We start from the raw sequence: 22,959 nt of genomic DNA on the forward strand, positions 1-22,959 counted from the left end.
TAAGTGTAGGTTTTTCAAACAATTGGTGATCTAACAAAATCAAGGTAATTTTTTTCTCCATTGAACAACTAAGCATGAAAAACTTTACATCACGACCACAAAAACTTAACTATTTATCATAAAGCATAATTGTTCTACTAAAACTTAGGCAAAGAGCGCCTTCTAGAATAAAAGTATACTAGATATCAAAATTTTGTAAGGACAGGAATGCAAAAGAGTCACTCAAAACAATATACTTATGTAAATGCCATAAAACTGAAACAATTGACTCTAGGAAAGCAAGAGTAAGTCATAAACATTTCACGTGGCATCCAAGTATCACCTAAGTTGAAGGTCATGATCCTCTCCCCAAGGCTTTTTGCCACAGATAGGTGATTGCTCAAATGAATTACATATAACACTCTTCATCTGATCTATCCCCACAACATTTGGATATAATAACTTCACAATCTCGCCACGCAAAGAGCTTAATTCTGGCTCTGGAATAGGGGGAATCTCCTCTGTTGTGGTGATACGATTGTACTCAAGGTCTACCACAACTACCTACAAGGGGAAAATATGACCAATTAAATTGAGTTAAGCTCAAGAAAGCAACTTGGTAATATAAGCATGTATCTTACGCATGCTATGATATTTCATCACCATTTTCAACAATTCATAACCGGGAGAGAGAGAGAGAGAGAGAGAGAATAGGTCAAAATAAATGTCATGTGCAAGCAATAAGAAACAATGCAGCAATTATCAGATATAATTGATAAGATAATGCTTAAGCTTAAAGATTGAATGTCTCCTTTCATAGTAAGAAACAATATTATGCACTAATAAACACATTATGTTGTCTAGCAACGCCGCACTAATAATTGAAAAGGCTATTCTAAACAAGACTAGAAACTACCAATCCCAAATGATTAAACTATAGGAAGTGAATCAATAATGTACTACCTCCATCCCACAAAATTAGTCCAACTTCCCACTTTTTCATGTCCCCTACTAGATGTCTAATAAGAAAAGTCAAGCATACAAATTTCTTAATTTCTTAAATTACTCCTTGGAGGGTAAATTTTGAAAAATGTTCTGCAAACAAGTTAGTAATGAACTTTTCTAAATTTTGAGAGTTAGTTTTGGTAAATTATCACTATTACCTGAAATGAATGTTCACTTGTAAAGTTAGAAATCCCTGAAAGGGACCAACAAAATGTGATGGAAGGAGCCTTTACGCACACACTAGGTCACTAACACTCATGCCCATCCCAGAACCAAAACTGCATGTGGACCCAAAAGGAAGCAGAAACAGAAATTGAAATAGGTGAAAGTTCCCAACACTTGAACAATACCTTTTAGAAAAACCTCTTGTTCTTTTAATATGTTCACATGTTGTGTTTATTATTTTTCTTATTTTTTCATTTGCACATGCATCCATGTGCAGGACAGCTACTTAATAAAAATATAAAAATAAAAACCCTAGATCCAGAAATTTGGTGGATTGTATACCTACTTTGGAATGCAAAAAAATAAAAAAATTATAACATGAATCACAAAGATTTAATCTGAAAGCATAGACCAGGGCATATGAATGCTGAAAAAAAGGCAGGAAAATATAGACACTAGGCATTGACCTCATCTATCTCAAGAACGGCTGCAGAAAATGATCACTCTAACGAAACTATAGTATCTATTTATATTTTTCCCAAGACCAGAGAATCAAGAAGGAAATATAAAATTGCTTCTACATTTGGCACCAGACCAACTTTTCTTAGGAAAACTAAACAGCTTTTACCAATCCGTGCAGTGTCAGAATCTATTTCAAAACTTTCAAATATCCTAAGGTTGCATTGCATAACTACGGGATTTCTTAAGATGCTAACAGAAAGTAATCCGTTAAATTGACACCACTTAATATGAGAAGTCACTGTTTGTATACATTATTATAGATGTAACTTCAATAAGGGTACTTTCAATTTACCTAATGACACAAACAACTCATGTAGTAAGTGATGAAACCATTTATTAGTAAAAAAAAAACACCATCTTTTTCCAACTTATCAGTTTTCCATAGATGACACAAACTACCTGTAATCAAGTGCTGTTAAATACCAGCACTAATGCACCGGATCCCATCAGAACTCCGCAGTTAAGCGTGCTTGGGCGAGAGTAGTACTAGGATGGGTGACCTCCAGGGAAGTCCTCGTGTTGCACCCCTCGTTTTAAAGGAGGTTGGCGGGTTGGAAGCGGATGTACTTGTCGAAGGGTGCTCGGTTGACTCTTATTAATAGTACGCTCTCCAACATCCCCATTTATTATTTATCATTGTTTCCTATTCCAGTGAGGGTGGCTAATCATCTTGATAAAATTCGAAAGGATTTTCTTTGGGGTGGCATTGGTGACGAGACCAAATTTCTTCTAGTTAATTGGAACAAGATTTGCACACCTTTGCCTACAGGTGGGTTGGGAGTTCACAATTTCATCCAGCTCAATCGAGCTCTCTTGGGTAAGTGGCTGTGGAGATATGGTAGGGAGAGAGAGGCTTTATAGCGTTTGGTGATTGATGCCAAGTTTGAGAGTTTAAAGGGGGGGTGGTGTTCGAAAGAGGCTTCGGGTTCATTTGGAGTAGGTGTATGGAAGCATATTAGGAGGGGGTGGGAGGAATTTCGTAATTTTGTTCGGTTTGAACTGGGGAATGGATCAAATATTAGCTTTTGGCAAGATTGGTGGTGTAGGGATAGATCCTTGGAGCAATGCTTTCCAGCTCTTTTTAATATAGCAAGGAATAAAGACGCGACGGTAGAAGATAATTTGGTGGTTCATAATGGTGCTATTCAGTGGAATATTCTATTCACGCGACATATTCAGGATTGGGAGTTGGATATGGTCATTTCTTTCTTCGATCGTCTATACTCCAGTTCGGCTCGACATGGGGAGGGTGACAGGTTAGTGTGGAATCCCTCTAGAAAAGGTCTATTTGAGTTGAGATCCTTCTACAAAGAGCTTATTAGGAAATGTGGCCCTGTTGTCCCGTGTTTTCCTTGGAAGAATATTTGGCGTGTTAAGGCTCCAACTAGGGTGGCCTTCTTCGTTTGGTCAGCTGCTTTGGGCAAAATTTTGACGCATGATAACTTGCGTAAGAGGAAGGTGATAGTAATTGAGTGGTGTTGTTTATGTAAGAAGAGTGGGGAGTCTATTGATCACTTGTTGCTTCACTGTGAGGTAGCCCAGGCTCTTTAGAGCTTTGTCCTTACTTTATTTGGGGTCGAGTGGGTTATGCCACGTACGGTGTTGGAGTTGCTGAATAGTTGGGGGGCGGCGCTTGGGGGTGGTCTTGCTATTGAGGCTTGGCGGTTAGCTCCTTTATGCTTGCTGTGGTGTATCTGGAGGGAGCGGAATGCTAGGCTGTTTGAAGATGTAGAGACATCCATGGTGGAGCTTCGGAAGCGGTTGCTCAATACTTTATATTTTTGGATAGCGCCCCATCATAGTTTGAGTTCTTTTACTTATGTAGAATTTTTAAATTTATTCTCTGTTCGTCCCTATTAGAGGTTCTCTTGTATACTTCCCGTGTATAAGGGTTGCGCCCCTCTGCGCTTTTTATATAATTGCAATTACTTATCAAAAAAAAAATTCAAGTGCTTTGCTCTCTTTCCTAAAATATGAGTGTCATATTTCCGGGAAAAAAAAAAAGGTTGGGGGGGGGGGGGGGGGGGGGGGGGGGGGTCATATGTCCAATAAGCAGTTAAATTAAGTGTTGCTTAAAGCAGCCAATTAGTCGGGCTGATTCTGGTGGGACAGAACGGAAGAAATACTGCAGCCTTAGATTAGAATATCATGAGATGAATACCAGGAAATGGTAATTAATAAGAGAAGAATAGAATTTTATATAAAATAACTTACGCCATCCATTGTCAGAGCAGACGTATCAACACCTGAATGAAGACCCATCATATATGGCGTAGGAGCATCAATATAGTCTACTCCACTGAAAAATAGTAATGGAATGTAGACATGCTTCAGCACAACAAACATACCAAGATTAGATGAGAATTTATTAAAAGAATCACAAAAAGGAAACAGTATAGCATTTGATCATCCACTATTAAATGAATAACAGGTTAAAAGACATTTCTAGCCATGATATAACTCATAAGAAATTATGCCGGCAGAATAACAGAAACCAACAAAACATATATAAGGGAAACATTGCAAATGAAAGAGTAATTGACTTCAAAATATAAAGCCTCACCTGCCACCGAAATGGATAAATTAAATGACATATGGCCTCTGATACAAGAGTTAAAAGCGAATACCTAGCAAAGACAAAAGAGATGACAACTTATACACAGGATCTTCATAGCTAGGCTGATAACAATCTAACTGATCATTATGAAATTGGTCAAGCTAAATACAAAATGTTATACAACTGAGACAAAGAAAAGTATAATTTATAAGGTGATGAAGAATTATTATCAGAATAGGCATTAATTCAATATTACACAAATAGCAGCTAACATTCAAGATAACAGTAGAAAGAATCTCAAGGAAGCACAATATTTCTGCAAGGACACAGGAAAAAAAAAAATGTTAAGAGGGGATTGATCATTGCCTTCAGGGAAAAAAATGAATTCTAGAATTGAAAAAAGGCCTTTTTCCTGGCATACCATTCAGCTTTATCTAGGGACTTATGTCTAATTAGACCGTAGGCCGTCATTTCTTTGACAACAAAATGAACCAAATCACTCATTATTGAGGATGGATTGATCAAACACTGCACATACCTCTTTCCAAAGGATCTTTTTCTTTCTCCCTACATCACTAAGCACCTCCTCATTCCATTTCCTTAAATCAACTTTCAAGGCCTTGAGCTTGCTGGCCACAACAAGGCTTGGAGAGCCTTAGAACTGATAAGAGTACCACCACTGTTTCACCCTATTGAAAAAACCTTCAGACTTCAGCCACATGTTCTCAAATTTTAAATACCTACATCCCCTATTAAAGTCACCAGAGTAAAGGAGAAGTAGAAATGATCCGATCATAGCATAGGAAGCCTTCCCTAGGACAAACCCAAAAATAGATCTTCCTAAGCCGAAGAAACAAGAAATCTGTCAATCCTGGACCAAGAGGGAGACTCCCAATTATTCGACCAAGTAGAAGTGCCACCAACAAGAGGGAGGTCCATCAAGCCCTGATAAAAATGAAATCAGAGAACTCCATCATAGATGGGCATAAGCATGCTACTCCCAATCTCTCCTTGAGGAACCAGGAGACGTTAAAATCACCCCTAACACACCAAGGAAAGTTCTACCAACTGAGCAAGCCAGCCAACTTGTCCCAAAGAAGCCTTCTATCCCAATCAGAATTAGGGCCATAGACACCCGTAAAGGCTCAGATGAAATGATCTTCCACAGTTCTGAAGGTAACAACTAGGGTGAACTCCCCCACACACTCGTCAATCTTTTCCACTACCCTACAATCCGACATAATCAAAACGCCACCTAAAGCCCCTCTGGAATCCAAACAACACCATTCAAGATGATGGCAACCCCACAAGCTACGCACTACTCTCCAAGACATTACCTCCCACTTTGTTTCTTGAAAACATACAATGTCAACTTTCCATTCTATAAGTAAATTTCTCACCCATAGGCCTTTGTCCCACTCATTTAGTTCTTTCACATTCCAACGTAAGATTTTAGGCTTGATTAGAAAGTGAATAACCCCTCTCCTTTCCACTAGCACGACTAAAAGTCTCAAATTTAGAATCATAATTTACAGAGCATAATGCCTTTGCTACCAAGTTTAGAAGTGGAACCCAACACCATTTGAGGACGACCTACTTCAATAACTATCAAAATTGCCATAAACTGCTCCTCATAGCTCATACACGAAACCCCCACCACATGATGAATTTCATTTGTTCTTTGCAAAACCCAATCTAAATACTTCGACCAAAAACGATTCCCCACCAAAGCAAGGGAATATTACCTTAGGAGAGTACAGAACAAGGCTTCCTCACTATTGAGAAGATCCACAACTAGGCAAGAATCCGACTCGAGCACAAACTAAATATTGCTTCCAACACTACCCAACTCCATTCCGAAAAAAGTAGGCAGAACAGGACTAACCTCCCCCAAAAGACCCAAGGGAGAGCAAGCAATAGGATCAGCGACAAGGTCTACATGGGAGGAAAGCACCAACAACAAAAGCCCAACCATGGGGGAGTGGGTTGTACCCACCACTCCATACATACACTACCACCTCTTTCTCAGGCAGGAGCACCGGTGAATTTAGAGCTACCGGCAAGTTCTAGGCAGACCACTAAGAAGAGGAATAGGTAGCACCAGAAGCTCAGCCACAGGAGGATGGGCTGTACCGACAACTCTGGACACCTACCACCTCCTTCTCGGGCAGGACCACCAGGGATTTCAGAGCTGTTGGCCAGTTCTGGGACTCTGATTTGGGAAGGACCACCAGCACTACCATCTCCAGACACTGTAGCCTCCTTCTGGAGTAGGAACCCTGTCAAGTTCATTGCAACTGGCAGGTTCTGGGCAGGACAATCGGCAAGAAGATTGGTATGAATAGAGGCTCAACCACACGGGGATGGGCTGTACCCACAGTTCCAAACACTGCCATCTCCTCAGCAAAGACTAGATCACGGTGAAAAGGACCACTGGTGTTGGTCTTACCGTAAGGGTCACTACACCTTGCCGAGCTACCCTCCCGACACGGTGGCGGCAGCTTGCAAGACTCTAAAACCACCCTGCCTAGGCGACCAGCCTTGTGACCACCGGGTTGTTGGGAACCCGAGCCCATCTTTACGCCCAAGCCCGATGAATCAGAGATGGGTTTGAACACTTTTTGTTGGAGACTGACTGCGGGTCCAAAGCAAACAGGCTAGAGAATTTTCTCCCCAAGCCCTGCAGAGCTTTCCCCTTGATGTCACGATCCACATGGGCCAAATGAGCCTTGGAAGGGCCTGCTTTATTAGCAGGCTTCAGAAAATGATTGGATGGACCTGCTTTAGCATCGGGCCCCAAAACCTGAGCGCTCCCAAGTCCAACCACTATAAATTAGCTAGCCACATCCTTAAAGGCTCGTTTCAACGTCTCTATGAGGGAGCTCAATTTGAGACTTTCAATACTAGGAATAGGTTTACTTTCTCTACTATTTATGGGTTTGTTTGCAATGTAATAGAAAACCATTGAATTATTATCAAATCTCAGAATTTCTCAAATACTCTGTGGAGTTTATTGCTCTTTTAAGCCTGCGGGCTTGCTTTATCTTTTGGTCAGAAGACGTAGAAGCTTCTGATTGTTGTTACCAAGTCTTCCACTACCTCGTGTTGTTCTACGGTGGGTAGCAACCACAGACAGTCAGTTCTACCCAAGAAAACAAAGCACAAGACGCACCTGCAGCTTTCAATAATCCAAACCCCATAAGAATTTCCCTCCACTGCCAACTTAAATGTTTTGGATTCGATTGAACACCATCGACACATCCCCATTGCTCAACGTCCAAGCAAATTAGAAATCTAACAAAGCTCTAAAAAACAAGCAAATAACGAACACGCCTACATGCGCTGCCGAGGAAGAGAACACCAATCAACCATGTCCTCTTATTATTTTACCTTTTTCCTACGAGTCTGTCTTCTAACTTTCTAGCAAGGGAAATACATGATGTTTAAAAAAAATGGGGCATATAAAATGCAAAGATATAGAAGTTTTTTTTTTTAAAATAAGTAATTGGTCCTAAGGGGAAAAGGAAAAGAAGATTCGAACTAGTGACCTCTGCTTCATGAAGCGTAGTCCCCAACTGATTGAGCTACCCCTTAGGGTTGCAAATGCAAAGATACACCAGTGCAACATAAACATTGAAAACAAAACCATTCTATAATATAAAAAATAAAAAAGTAGAATACTTGAAAACATTAATGGAATTATTAAATTGGCAAACCATCATATGCTTACATAGATTAATTATGTTTAACGAACAGAAACACGAGTGTTCAACAGAATATACTTCACACCAAAGTTGTATCATACATACTCTTGATAGTTTGTCACTGATAAGTTGAATTGCAATACATATCGGAATCCATGAGTACAGATAGGCACTATCACCCAACAGAAAAGCCCTACACTCTCCAAAGGAACACTTTCACAATGAATAACTACAGATATGGTGGTTTACATTCTATTTTACCAAGATCTGAAGGAAAATCTGATAAGTTGTAACACTACATGCAAAATGCAATTAATCTATCTTCTCAATAAGTGCCAACATGGAAAGCCATATTAAAGTTTTGCGCGTGTGCCACTACCTAAAATCAAGCAGGAAACAAAAATTGCAAATACAGGAGCAATGCAAACAGTCCTATAAGTGCTCAAACAAAAAAAGGAAAACAACTAGAATGCGATGTTATACTAGTTATAGGAATCATCCATAAATCACTTAATGATCTGAAAAAAACCATGACAACTGAGGCAACAACTAGTTGTCGTTGATAAAAGCAACACTGAATCAAAAGTGAAAATGATCATAATTTAGCTTTCACTAGAAACAATATCGATTATGTTAGGTCAGAGGAGTACTTGTTTGATCGTAGCAAAATCCTCCTCTCAAGCAACACAGCTGTAAAAAGTTTAATTAAGTTGTCAACATCCAAGCACTGCACTAGTGGCTGAAATGATATCTGCATCCATGAAATAGAGAATGGTTAACAATTGATAATGTTATTTTTCCACAACTACCAAATCACACTGCTGGCAAAAGGAAGCTGCGCACAGCTAAGAAAACAAAAAGAACTAGAGGGTCATACATCACCATGGGGAAGACCATCTTTAGGAGGAGCCTCCACAGAAAGCAGACAATTCTCTATAGCAAATAAAACTCGATGCTTTCCAGGGGTAGGCAAAGGTACATTTGACACTACATGTGCTATAACATCCCATAATGGCTTGCTGAAATTGTTGTGGAGCCGAGGACAATTAATTACAATAGAAAAGAATACCATAGATTTCATTTTTCAAATGGACACACACACGCAGATGCAATGTTGTAGACAATATTTAGGTCCCACTTTCATGCTGACCCATACCACACAATCAAGAATTTAGCACTAAAGGACACATACCTACTCCCATTTGGGGAAAAGCAAAGTGCATATAGCTCCTCAAGAGCATTTCTGAGGACATGGAAACTGGGCAAGCGCGAAACAAAACAGATACATTTGTCAGCAAAAGAATTTGCTGGTATATGGTAAGCTTCAGCAATGTCTTCACTGACTGGATCCCGAAAAGCAATGCAACTAACATATATTTTTGACCCGTCACCCTCTGCATCAAGTTTTTCATTTAAAGAAAAAATAATATCTTTAAACAATTAATCAGGCATAAGAATAGACACATGACAACGAATTTAAAGAAAACAATAACAGGTCAATGAACAACTACAAGAAAGTAAACTCTAACCATTGACAAAAACCAGAAACCATTAGGCTTCATGTTTTTCAACGTCAAACATTTTCCTTATTTTCAAGTGTTTGGGATGGATGGAAAATTTGGGTCAACGTAGATGAATTTCAGGTTAATGCAACTCCCTTTACCTTATGCTTTTTAAGAAACGTAAACTATTCTCCACAAGATGCCAGAATACTGGCCCGCCTCCCCCTCCCCCTCCCCCTCCCTCTTGCAAAACCCACACCCACAACTTCCCCTATCCCCTGGGTGTCACACAACTCCCCTCCTCCCTTCACAGCCCCCACTAGCCATGAGTTATTCTATGTTTCTTTCTTGATTAATTGGACAATTTGTGATGGTCTTAAGCAAATGGGTGGCAAATGTGTGCAAATGATTTTCATCCTAACCAAACACCAAAAAATGTTTTCGACACATTTTCCATGCCTCCATCAAACAATTGAACACACTTGTTTTTCCCAGAAAATATTTTCCCTCATAAAACATTTTACATTGAAACAAACAAAGCTTTAGACTAAACCACAGTAGTTACTTCTTCAATTAAAAGGCATAAATTTTACACCAATTCAAATCAGCTTTCAAACATGAACATGGAACCACTTTGACAAAGAAAGATGATATTCTGCCTTAAAGAATAGGAAGTTCACTAAAATTGACCAAAGCTGGCCAGGTTGTTAAGAAAAAGCATCACAAAACATATGTGCCTAGAATTATGTGCAGTGAATTTTAGAAAAGATAATGCAATGGGATGGAAGATTAGTTGTAAAGGTCTCAATCTTTCTCCTTCTTTCGTAAAGGTCTCCTTTCAAATTCCACCCAGCAAGTAAAAAAGGCTCTTGCCTCTCTCCTCTTCCCACGACTCTCTTCTTCTCTCTCCACCCAAAAGATGGCGCGTGGAGGAGCATCACGCTAGGGTTTTGATCTGTCTTGCTTTTCTAGAGCTCGTTGTCCAGTGGAGTTTGACGCATACCGCTAGGGGTCATCGGATCACCCATCGGAGTATTTTTTGGGGTTAGCTTTCAGTCTGGTTTGTCTTCTCCGAGGGGTTGCTGCGAGGGTATGTCTCCATGGTGTTTCATCTTGAGGCTCTTCTGATAAGGCTGAGATGGAGCGCCGCTTCTCTATCCCTTTACGGTAAAGGCAGAGGCATCTAAGCTTCGCTTGGAGGAAAAGAGGAAAGGGTTCTATGGGTTTATTTCCCTGGGTACTCAATGTTCTGCATGGCTGATGGCTATGGTTGAGGAGGCACTGAAGGCACCAATGAAGAAGGAATTCGTCACATCCTTCCGCGAAGACATGAAAGCCTTAATGATTCGTGAGGGTGGTAACAAGGCCAGTCGTTACGTTGAGGTAGCTACCTACCCTGAGGGTGGCCATAAAGGGGTTATTTGGCTCCCTTAAGGCAGTGAAAGACGGGGCTGGTCTCGGGTTGTGGGTGAGCTACGGCAGACGCTTACGTTTCTTGAAGCTAAGGATCGCTCGCTGGTTATTGAGGCGCTGTCACTAGAGGGGAACAAAATGGGGGTGTTTTGTCCGGTCAATCTTTTACGGCAGTGCTTCGCTCAGGGCACAAAGACAATGTGAAGACTGTGAGGTTGAAGATGGTGTCCGCAACTCATCTCGATCTGCTTCTGTCAGTGTTGGCGACTGGTTGTGAGGAGGTGAGAATGACGTTGAACCTCTTCTAGTACGAGCTAGGGGTCTCTGGTTCATCAGTGGCTTTACCCAACGTAGCAATGAAGAAGAAGAAAGATTTGAAGGCCAGTATATTCATTCGCTAGCTGAAGAAGATTCTAGGTCTTTTGTTATGAGCTAGACCAGGTCAGAGGCTATCTGCCTATATGGGTTGCTTTACTGGGTTGGGTTTGAAGCCCATAGGCTTTAGGGCTAAGGAAGGCAGCAAGAAGCCCATCCTTCCACTCAATCGGGACTGGAAGGAGGTGAGCCAGGGCTTTAAGCCCACATCCAATTTTTCTCATCAATCCTTAGGGATTGGGCATGGGCCTTCAGGCCAAGTAGGGAATCTCAGAGCATCCACTGCTCGTGACCCGATGAGCTCTAGTCCTTCTTCAGCATCTCAGCAACCAGTTAGATTGGAGGTGCTATCTCTAGAGTCTTTGTAAGCTTCCCTCAGATCTGAGGGGTCTTCACCGGCACCGGTAAGTACTGTCGTTGGGTTTGTTGCTTTCGATTCTATTCCTTCAGGGGACGTTGCTTTGGGTGTTAATCAGGATCTTCGGAGTGAGCAATCCTCCCCCTCGCAAATTCCATTTTTTCTGGTGGCTCTTGCTCAAGGGCGGCTGAGTTGGGAGAGAGGTTCCTCTGTCCTAATGTCATCAGTGTCTAAGCCATTTCAAAGTTACTATAGGCTAAGGATGGCTGAGCTGTGCAATTGGATGAGATTCTTTTTGCAAATTATGTTAGGCATTGAAGTCAGATATTGCAAGTGGGGAGACACTATGGAACCTAATGAGGATTTCATTAAAACCTAAAGAAATCATGTGAAGAACTTTACCAATTTACTATCTCACAAAAATGGCATTAAATCGATATCCAAGTTTACCTTTTACAATACAATATTATTTATTTAATACAGATTATCTTGGAGTCACCGATTCTAAGCATCAACCTCCCCATCTCTCTCTCTCTCTCTGCCTAGCGACGGCGCGTGCGAGCGCGTCAAGCTAGGTTCCTCCTCCGTTCCTCGTTCCAGTCACTCGGGTTTGCGCATCGTGCCTCTTGTTCTTTTGTGGGTGGTTCCTTTTTTCGGTAGGGTGCTTAGCTGGTGGGGTTCTGTTTTCTCCGGCGAGTATGCGTTTCCGTGCTGGGTTGGTTTTCTGGGCTTGGGTGTGCCGTAATGGAGAGGAGATTCCTTGTGGAGTCAAAATCCTTTGTCCTTTCGGTCTTGGAGGGGGCGTCGGTGGTGCGGGTGGAGGAGAAGCGTCAGGGCTTCCATGGAGCGGTCGTTCTAAGCTCCCAGTGTTCTGCATGGCTTGCTTCGACGATGGAAACACTTTTGGGCTTTCCTGGAGAACAAGAGTTTATCAAGTCTTACAGGGAAGGACCGAAGTTGTTGATTGCTCGGAGGGGTGGCAATAAAGACGGCCAGTTCTTAGAGGCGGCGGTGTTTGGGTTGGGAGGTCGGAGAGGGTTCGTTCTGATCCCGGAGGGTCGCGGAGGTTGGGGCTGGCGCAAGTTTTCCGGGGAGTTGAGTAAGATTTCTGCCTTTCTCTCTGCTGCGGTGGGTTGTGGGAGGTGGTCCTCGGTTGCGACGGACAGTCTGGGTGGGAAGAAGGAAGGGGATACGCTGGGCTGTTCTGTCGATAGGTCGGGGCCTTCATATGCGACAGTGGTGAGTTCGGCTCCGGTGCCGGCAGCAAAGGTGACGCCTTTCCCTGTGAAGGTGACCCCTCCTGATGGTCCGTTGGATTTGGACAAACCTCTTTGTCCGATGGGTAAGCAGCTTCGTCATCCGAGTTTCTCTGCACGAGGTGGGGTTTTTCCAGATAGGGGGTTTTTTTTGAATTTGAACTTGCACACGTGGAGAAACTTGCTCGTTAGTTTATATTTGGCTTTGGGCCGGGTTTTTGGGAGAAGGTTGGGGCGGTCCTCTGGGTCTAGGAAGGGTCTTTTTCGCAAAGGCTTCCGTTTGGGTCGGTTCATTCCGAGACCAAGACCTAAACCTAAAGTTTTGCTGCAGCCGAAAGGTTTGTTGGGTTCGACTTCGACGGCCGTTCGCGGGAGTTTTCTTCGGCCAGAGATATCGACGGCGGCAGTTTATGGGGTGGGTCAGGAGGTGCCAAGTTCTGGATGTGGGTCGTTTCCGGCGGTCGTTCCCGCCATGTCTCCCTCCCCTTTCGTTTTCCCCCCTTCGCCGGCTCTGGATTTGCTACCTCCGGCGTCCATGGACGTCGCACCGATTCCGGTTAGGTCTAAAGTGGTTTCTGTTCACGCCTCTCTTCCATTCTCTTCAATCGGGGCTGGTACTGGGATGGCCGATTTTCCTTCTCCATCAGGCGCGGTTGAGCTGGGAGAGAAGATCCGTTCTTTTCCTGTTTTGCAACCTTCCAAGCCTTTCCAGAGATACTACAAAAAGGCTAGAGATCTAAGGGTAGGCCATTCTGTGAAATGGAACGAGGTGTTGCTAGCTGACTCTCTGGAAGCTTCGAAGACGTCTGTATGGAAGGGTTCAGTTACAGAGCCTCCAGTGAAGAAATCTGCGGGTTCAGAGAAGAAAAGCTTCCTTCGGAAGGGGTTTCTCAATCCTCCGTCTCGGGTGGTCAAGGATGTTGGAGTGGGAAGTCTTCCCTCCCCCCCAAGCTGCCCTCCACCCGTAGAGGGCAATGGATTTTCTCCTTCTCGGAATTGGCCTGTTGGGTTTGATCTAAATGGGGAGCTTGCTGTTTGGGAGAAGGACGATGATTTTTGGGAGGGGTTACCATTGGACTGGGAGATGGATGGTGTTCAAGATGAGGAGTCTTTGGCTATTTTGGATGCCTTGGAAGAAGATATCCATCGGGACAAAATGATTGCTCGCCAAAAGACAAAAGGCAAGAGGGAGCTTCTGAATTTGAAGAGCTCTATCAATTATGGTGATGCTAACACTTCCTCCAAGCGTGGGAAAGGAAAAGCTCTCATGATGTAGGGAGTTTTAGTTTGGGGGCTTTCGGGGTAGGTTTGGGTGCTTGGTAGGGGTTGTTTTTGTATTTGGGGAGCTTCTTTTGTTTGTTGGGTGATTGTTGGGTGTGTGGGTTGCTTCTTTTGTTTCTTGGGTGTATGTTGGGGGCTTACCTTTGGGTTTTTGGGGCCTCTCTTTGTATTTGGGTTTTCCTTTGTTTTTGTGGGCTAGCTGAGCTGTTCCTCTGTATACTTCCTGTGTACTTAGGGCGCTTTACGCTTTTTTAATAAAATCTTCTTACTTATCAAAAAAAAAGATATTGCAAGTGGGATACCTTAGACTCCTCTCTCGGGTGACACCCCTGCGACAAAGCTAGGAGAACCCTTGTTCCCAATGGTGTCTAAGCCATTGCAGAGCTCGAAGTTGGTATCTAAGTCGCTGGATGCAACACAGCCAGTGCCGAATTTGGGTGGTGTGGCAGTTTTTGTGAAGGCTGTTGTTAAGCATACTTCTCCAGCGAGGGGATTTCTCAAACCGAGTACGCAAGTTAATTCCATTCTCTTGCCTACAATGTCGGTCGCATCGGCATCGTCTCTGGTTATTAAGGAAGATGGGGTGGCATGGATTCCTCCCCTTTGAGTAGTTGTGTCACCCCAACAGCGGATAAGGGTGTGGACTTTAGGGTGAACAATTTGATCCAGTCCCAGCAGTGGCCGGTAGGTTTTGGCCCGTCTGGAGAGGTTTGTTGTGTGGGATCAAAGCGACGAGCTTTGGGATGGGGAAGATGGAGTATCCCCTCATCCTCTGGGTGTTCTTTTGTCCAACATGCCCCCTAGATTGGGCATGGGATGGTGAAGAGGACGAGGATCTGTCCTTGGCTATTCTGGATGCCATGGAAGAGGATTTTCATCGGGAAACAAAGGTTGTGCGTCCTAAGTCTAAAGGCAGGAGAGAGCTGTTGAATTTGAAAAGCTCCATCAACTATGGCAATGCTAACGAGTCCTCTCGGAGATGGAAAGGCAAGGCTCATTTTATGTAGACTCGAGTGCTTCATGTGGGTTCAGGTTTGACGGTTTTAGGTTCTTGCGGGTTTATTGGGTTTCTCTATGTGGACTGGTTTGGTTGTTCCTGTGTATACTTCCTGTGTACTTGCAAACTTGCACTACCAGATGGCTAGAAAATAGTGCTTATAAAGTTCAAGGACAAGGCCAACTTGGGGCTAAACAGGAGAGTAACACAAGTGCCTACTAGTCTAAGTTGTGTATCAAGACAAATAGAGTATCCAGAGATAAGGTTACACTTCAAGAAAACAAAATTCAGATGTAACCTATAGCACAATTACAAAGAGTGGAGCCAGACCTGTTGGCTCTGGCAACTACAATTGTCAGAACACTATATGAGTTATAGCTTAAAAGAACATAATAAGTACAAGAAGGTTAAAAAGAACTCACAAGTATGAACCCAAAAAACTTTGAGGAGAATTGAGTAACAAAATCCACTTTAAACTTCAAGAGAAGAATTGATTTGTAGAGAGTAATAAACATTGCACTCAAAGATGTGGAAGACCAAGACCACTTTGGACCCTACCTGAAGGAATGAGCAATAATTACTTGGGGAAAAAAAAAAACAATATTTGGCACAGAGGACAAATGACAGTGAAGTAAGACAGGAAATTGGGGAACTTTAGTAAGGAATGTGCAGTAAAGGTGAGAGAAGACTAGGAACAAAAGCAAGTTCCCTAATGAAAGAGTTACGGGAGGAGGACAAGGTGGCACATACAGGGCAAGAAATTCATGCCAAAAGAACATTTTGTTTAGACAGGCCCGACTAGGCTAGGAATTGACCAAAACAAAAAGCTTTATGTGCATCCATTTTTACGATAAGGACAAAAGGAGCAACAAGGAATTTAAGAGATTATAAATCTCCTACATACTGGGAGGAGTAGGCCAAAAATGCCTACAAATAAGAGCAATGGAGTTGCACATGCACATTGATAGGGCAGCAACTAGTGTCAAGGTAAACGCTAAACAGAATGCACAGCTTTAGTCACAAAAGAAACAAACAAAATGCACAACCAAGATGGTCACTCTACAGAAAAATGACAAAATGTAGCTCATGGGTTAAGAAAATAGGGACAAAAATTTCCTTATCATCTTATTTCGACAGTTCCATGTGCATTCTCAAATTCCAAGCCCATAATTATCTAAGTAATAAGGCTAATTCGAAGCTAACCAAGCAACTCGTGCATATGGCTAAGATCACATTGTCCTAGTTTCCGAGCCATGTTACACAGATATCTAAGGTCTTGTTACAAATCTAATAACCGAAAAAATCCAATGCACACCAAGAGTAAATTATACAAACTAGGATCTAAAGAACCAAAGAGAAACGTTTAAAAGCTCTTAAATTCAAGCAACGTATAAGACTAGCGATTATTTTAGACGCACCGGTTAAAACGATCGGATAGCTCCTCGGAAAAGTTGAAGCATCATTGGCGTCAAAGCCCGATGAGTAAAACTCCACTCCAGCTGGTAGAACACACTGCAATCGTAGCCCCAACATTACTTTGAAAATTCCACGAAGGTCCAAGGGAATAATAAATTCAATTTGTCAAGAACAATTAAGCACCAAAATTCAACTCAAAACAAAAACAGAATGGGCGAAAACGCGTTGAGCTTGTGTTGTTGGTTGTGGTACTTACGGTGGAGAGCTGAGGAGGCAGAGGAGGGTAGAGAGAGTGGTTGAGCGGAGGGTACTGGTCGACCAGAAATGGTAGGTAGAAGACGCCGGCTCCATGAAAGCCCTTGTTCCCGTCCAGGGTTCGAATCTCCGGACCGATCCCACACACCACAAAGTACTCAAAGATCCGAGCCATTGTTGTCAAACCTTATTAGTGTGTGTCTGAGATCTAGTTCTATATGAATCTGAATTTGATGGATCGGCACAAGATTTGATGAGGACTCGTTTGCATTTTCGTTATCTTGGGGGAGTCTGGTTTGGGTTGTGGAGATTTGTAGTGGTAAGAGAAGTTTGCCAATGGAGGACCCCAAAAAAAAAAAAAAAAAAAAAAAAAAAAAAAAAAAAAAAAAGCAAATTTTAAAACATCATACAACTTCTTTTTATTTACTTTTCAAAAGCAAAAAGAAAGCGCATTACAAAATAAAAATTCAAAAGTTCTGTGTTGTAAACTACACTTGGCGTCATTTAAGGATAAGTTACTTCAACACGGACACTACGAATTTTCGAGCCATGGTGCAAGGGTGTGCCCTTTGCACACTTGTGTGCATCAAGTTTTTGTTACGTCCATAGATTTTCAAGCATGTTATGGATTTTTAAAGTAATTTGAGGAATTTTAAATTCCCAAAAATAATTATTAGAGTTGAATAATAAACTTTTTTAATGCTTTTATTCACTTTCTGGTATCTTTAAATAAACACTTATAATACATAATATAATTAAAAGATTAACTTGAATAAGTATTACTTCTAATGTTATCGATCAATAGTGATAACAAATTATCTCTAATATTTGAATCATAATTCTGATCTTAATATTATCAATAATGATAACTTATTATCTCTTAATTATTCTAATCCTTAAATACCTCATATTAGACACGTAACACTACATCTCCCTTAAATAAACCCTCTCCTCATGGTCCTAAGTAATAATTCAAAAAATAACAATGGATAATGATTGTTGATGCAAAGGCTAATTATGTAGCCAAGAGAAATGTTTCTTGCACACTGTATACACACTTGAACACAACGTCCTACATGGTAAGATTTTTTTGTATACACTTTGTTTTAAAAAAAAAATTAAAACAAAGTATCACGTAAGATTTTGTGTACAAAATATATGCAAAAGTGTAAAAATAAATAAATAAATAAATAAATAATTACTCACGAAGCTAAAGCCTTATTCTAACTCCATATTGAATTTGAACTTAAACTGTTCAACACCAAGACTTTGCCCATGTGGTAGTCCACGCTCTACAATTTTTCTTCTTGCTTTTGGTCTTTGTATCCAAGTGCCAGCTCATTTGCCAAATAAGCCACAGATAAGCTCCTTTTGGTCTTTAAACTCTTCACGTCTATGCTTTTTCATGTAAGCAAGTCATTAGATCATTGAGGAGACAAGCTGTAGGAAATATTGGGAAAAACTCCATCACACACTTCCCAACTTTGTCTCTTTTCTTTTTCTTTTATTTTTTTTATTTTTTATTTTTTACACCTTTAACCTTCAACATCGTTCCTTCTTCACCAAAGAATCCTTACTATAAGTTTGTTCGATGTCTAATTTTGATGATTTTATAATCAGTCGTACAAGTGTTTTAGCAAAGATTAATGCTCCGTTTGTTTCGACGTAAAATGATTTCCGTCATAAAATGATTTCCGTCGTAAAATGATTTCGATGAAATTATTTTCAGAAAAAATGATTTTCTTGAAAATATTTTTCGGTGTTTGATTCGCACGAAAAAATTACGAAATGCAAAAAACAGAGTTTGTCAAATGTTGCCGGAATCCGGCAACGTCCGGTCGCCATCGCCAGATTCCGGCGAAACGTTTGATCGGATCCGGCCAAAATGGCCGGATTCCGGCCGGAATCTTCCGGATCCGATCATATCCGGCCGGATCCCGGCCATTTTGGCCAGATCCGGCCGGATCAATGGCCGGATTCGGTCATATCCGGCCGGATTCTGGCCGTTTTGGCCAAATCCGGCTGGATCAATAGCCGTATCCGTCCAGATCCGGCCGGCTTGGCCGGAAACCGGTAAATTCCGGCCGGAATTTGGTCATCCCGTGGCCGGATTCCGGCGCCGGTACAATTCCAGTGACTTGATTCCGGCGCCGGCAGGATTCTGGCGACCGGATGTTCTCGGACTCCAATGCCGACTGGATTCCGACGACCGGATGTTGTCGGACTCCGACGCCGACCGAATTCCGACGACCGATAATTGTTAAATTCTGACGATCGGATATCAAACATACATGTAAGGACGAAGAGTTTCATTTCGGAAAACGATTTACGGTTTTAAAAATCGTAAATCGTTTTCCGAAAATTAAAGAAGCTTTTACGGTCAAACCGAAAATTATTTTCGTTGACCATTATTTTCGCCCCTACCAAACACCGAAAAATGCCGAAATTGTTTTCCAGAAATCATTTTACACCGAAACAAACGGAGCATTAAAGGCATGTACTGTGCATGCATCCGGGTAATAGAATATCAAGTTTGATCTAGCATGATCAAAACTGTGATGAAACATTTGTACAAGAGATCAACAGACATAGTAATGCTCATTTTTTTTCTTATAAAACCTTAATCGTTGATGATGATATAGGAGTTATATCAGTAGTCAAAATCTAGAAGGATTATTGACAAGTTGTCATAGAGGTTTACCTAAAAAGCAAAAGAGATTATTTCTATAGGATAACGATGGGTTGGAGAGGAAGAGGCAACAAAGTGTTATTAGCTCCACCCTGGACAAAAGTGTGTTTGTGGCTATAGGAGATGCAAAAGTTATCTCAAAATAAAAGATGTCTCTTATGGAAAGTCTCTCAGGGAGATAATGAGGTGGTATGATTCTATTGTGACTAAATTCTATTATATCTTGTTCACAAGATACTTGTCTTAGTGAGACTCTAAAGTTTTCACTATGTAAATAAAGATTACAGATAAGTGTCCAATTAGGATTAAGGATAAGTGGGAGATTGTTGGAACTGGTGTCTAAAACTCTAATTGCTTTGATAATGTTAGAATAATATTGTTTATTCTATGATTTTATTATTGAACAATGGGCATATACATTTATATTTTCTTGCATGGTATATATTTGTGATTGTGTATTGTCCGACTATATATAGATGTAAAATCCTTAAATTGCATTGTATTTGACTATGGCATGAGTAAGAAAATTATCACACAAAAGATCATAGTCAAAGGTCCTTACGACTTATAAAATTATTTGTTCGTAGTCATAAATGGGACTTGAAATTCTATATAGACTATAATATGTGAACTTCAACGATCTGTCTTGATCAAGAGAAGCACGTAAGCTTCAGGTTGATATGTTGGTATAAGGCAAGATAGTGTTATACACCGAATAGGACTATGTGAGTCATCGTTCTTCTATAAAATATTGTAATGAAGAACGATGTACGTGTACGATGACTTATGGCGGTTACTCTAAATCCTGAGAAATTCATAAACTCATATGTAAAGTGTTGGTCACTTTGATGTATACATGAGTGAGATCTTTTCTCGTCAACATCTCTATGCATTAGGTGATCGCATGTAGCATTGTGGGAACACCTTCTTCAATAAAGAATCCAAATCATTTGTCATGAAATAAAGCAATAAAGAATATTCTTATTGATGTAGATTTAATTGGAATGATTATTCCCCTTGATGTAAATTAATGGGAATGACTTATGAGGAGAAGTCTGTGCGAATTTTGGATCACAAGGAGCAAGTATTGTGCACCAAAATAATTCCCATCGTAAAGGTGATGTGGCACAACCATGGAGTAGAGGAAGCATCATGGGAAGCTGAGCAAGACATGAGGAACCGTTACCCGCATTTGTTTGAAAAACATGTGTGTGATTGATTCTTTAGATTCTTATAAATTCTAATTGGTTTTGGTATGATGTGATTAAGATAAGTGTTTTCCTGTTCAAGAAGCATAGAACTATGGCAATGATACCTACAGACCCAGATTGTATGTGGAGCTACTCTTTTTGCGAGCTAATAGATTTTGGTGTCGAGATAGATAATGATTGGTACAGTGTGGGCAACATCGACCACGATGATCTTGATGATTTACAAGGTGACTATCCACATCTCTTCGAGGACGAGGCGGCTAAAGTACCAACAAATGGATGGGACGAGATCACTCATGAAGTGACTGAACACAAGAATAGACGAGGCTTTGGATATGAGGTAACATTGATATTCATTCTTAAATATTTTCTTTTCGAAATTTCAAGGACACAATTTTTATAAGGAGGGAGAAATGTAGTACCCCAAATTATTAATAGGATTAAGTAGGTCTTAATTGAAAATTAAGACTTTTGACTTTTCGGCGTTGATAGAACGTTTGCTGAGAACATCGAATGGTCGATCACAAATGATAGTTTTTCGCATCACCAACATTCGATGACGTGGTGTACTATGTGTTAGAAGATACATCCCATGCCTTTGGTGTACGATGGATCGTACGTCGAACAATCGATTCGTATGACGAAAGTTCGCAAAAATGCACGAACGTTTGATACCCAAGTACCGAATGTTCTACAGATGGCAAATCAGCTCATCCTTATCCTTTACGAATTCTCCTCTATAAATATCCCTTCGTTATTTTGTGTATTATTGTAATGTCCAAGATATTAATTAAGTGTTTAAAAAAGTTAATTAGACAAATTAAGTGATTAACTACGTAAAATGGGAAGAAAACGCTTAGAAAGCACTTAGAAAATACTCAAATGAGAGTTTCTGTGAAGTGTGTCCGGACGGGCTTGGTAGAAAGTCAGTAGTGACTTTCTTTGATTTATGTTCGAACAGGCCAAAACTTGTGTCCAGACAGGCTTGACAGAAAGTTCTAACCCTTACGCGTGTCCAGATGGAACAATGTTGTGTCCGGACTAGCCTTACAATGAGTCCCGAGCTGCGAATCATCAAAGGCGTGTCCGGACAGGGCACGTATGTGTCTGGAGATACGTGTATTGAAATTTGCCAAGAGAGTTTCTTAGCTCATTTCTCTCTGACTCTCTCTCTCTCTCTCTCTCTCTCTCTCTCTCTCTCTCTCTCACGCCATTAAGTCTCCAATCTCAAATCTGACTCCGGAAACGTGATCCTCGAAGCAAGATCTACGTTTTCACCATTCGATTTGAGGTAAATCCGAAACCTCTAGTTCCCTTAAATTTTGTGTAGATTTTTGAAGGATTGAGCCTAATCTCTCAATCTTCTTTAGGTATTGTACGTTTTGGAGTGTTCTTAACCATCTCCAAGCTTCAGGTTACGTTTTTGTGGATTCTAAGGTAAAACCCCAAAACCGAAGCTTTTGTCATGGTAGTTTAAATAGTGATTCTTGATGCCTAACCCTAAGCAAATCTTATGGGTTAGTGTTATATGTTAGTAGGTTGTCAAATGGAGCCTTATAAATTCCATGGGTTTTCTATGGTTTAACCCTTAAGCGATTCAAGAGCTAGTTGTGGGTTTAGAGTTAGAAATGCTAATGTGTCATGCAATGTGATGATGCAGTAGCACATTGCAAGGCGGCTTTGGTTGAGGACTCATCGATAAGCCATAAATCAAGCAGCCAAAGTGAATATTTTACTTACTGAAAACTCTTTATGTTTTATGACAAATAAATGATATTGAGATGTGAATATGACATGTTGATTGTGAAATAAGATTGTGAAATGTTGATTGAAATATGATCATGAAATGATAATTGAGTTGTGAATATAGAATGATGATTGAAAAATGATAACATGAGCATGGGATGTGATGCATGGGTGATGACATGTGTTGTTGAAAGCTTGTGATAAAGCATGCAATGAAATGAGTTGAGTATGTAAAATGAATGAGAGAAGTAAAATGAAAAAGACCACTAGGTTGCGTCCCCTTTGCCAAAGTAAAATGAAAAGACCATTGGGCTGCGTCCCCTTTGGCAAAGAAAAAAATATTGAAAAGATCACAAGGCCATGTCCCCTTTGGCACCAAGACGAAATGAAAATGGGTGGTAAGCATGAAAAGTAAGTGATGGTGTGTAATGTAATGAAAATGAAGTTAAGTGTGTATAGTGTATTGAAGATGTGTAACATGTTGTATGATCCAGTTGACAAAAGTAGTTGGTATGCTTAGAAATGTTT

The 22,959-nt window shown here is 40.9% G+C and overlaps 1 protein-coding gene and 1 non-coding gene across 2 annotated transcripts in view; one reads left to right on the top strand and one right to left on the bottom strand.

The window, feature by feature from the left end:
• Positions 1-17,094, bottom strand: part of LOC133865608 (DENN domain and WD repeat-containing protein SCD1) — a 53,699-nt gene extending 36,605 nt beyond the window's left edge. The window contains exons 1-8 of the mRNA XM_062302026.1: positions 16,787-17,094; positions 16,533-16,626; positions 9,125-9,326; positions 8,810-8,951; positions 8,583-8,683; positions 4,235-4,298; positions 3,886-3,999; positions 323-543 (exon numbers count right to left, since the gene is read on the bottom strand). Coding sequence (XP_062158010.1) covers positions 323-543; positions 3,886-3,999; positions 4,235-4,298; positions 8,583-8,683; positions 8,810-8,951; positions 9,125-9,326; positions 16,533-16,626; positions 16,787-16,960 — 1,112 coding nt within the window. The 5' untranslated portion in view covers positions 16,961-17,094. The remainder of the gene's footprint in view (positions 1-322; positions 544-3,885; positions 4,000-4,234; positions 4,299-8,582; positions 8,684-8,809; positions 8,952-9,124; positions 9,327-16,532; positions 16,627-16,786) is intronic.
• Positions 2,079-2,199, top strand: LOC133867510 (5S ribosomal RNA). Its single transcript, XR_009900069.1, has one exon. It is a non-coding gene; the product is annotated as a 5S ribosomal RNA (ribosomal RNA).
• Positions 17,095-22,959: the final 5,865 nt, after the last annotated feature.

Source organism: Alnus glutinosa, chromosome 4, assembly GCF_958979055.1.
Source record: "Alnus glutinosa chromosome 4, dhAlnGlut1.1, whole genome shotgun sequence".
Lineage (NCBI taxonomy): Eukaryota > Viridiplantae > Streptophyta > Magnoliopsida > Fagales > Betulaceae > Alnus > Alnus glutinosa.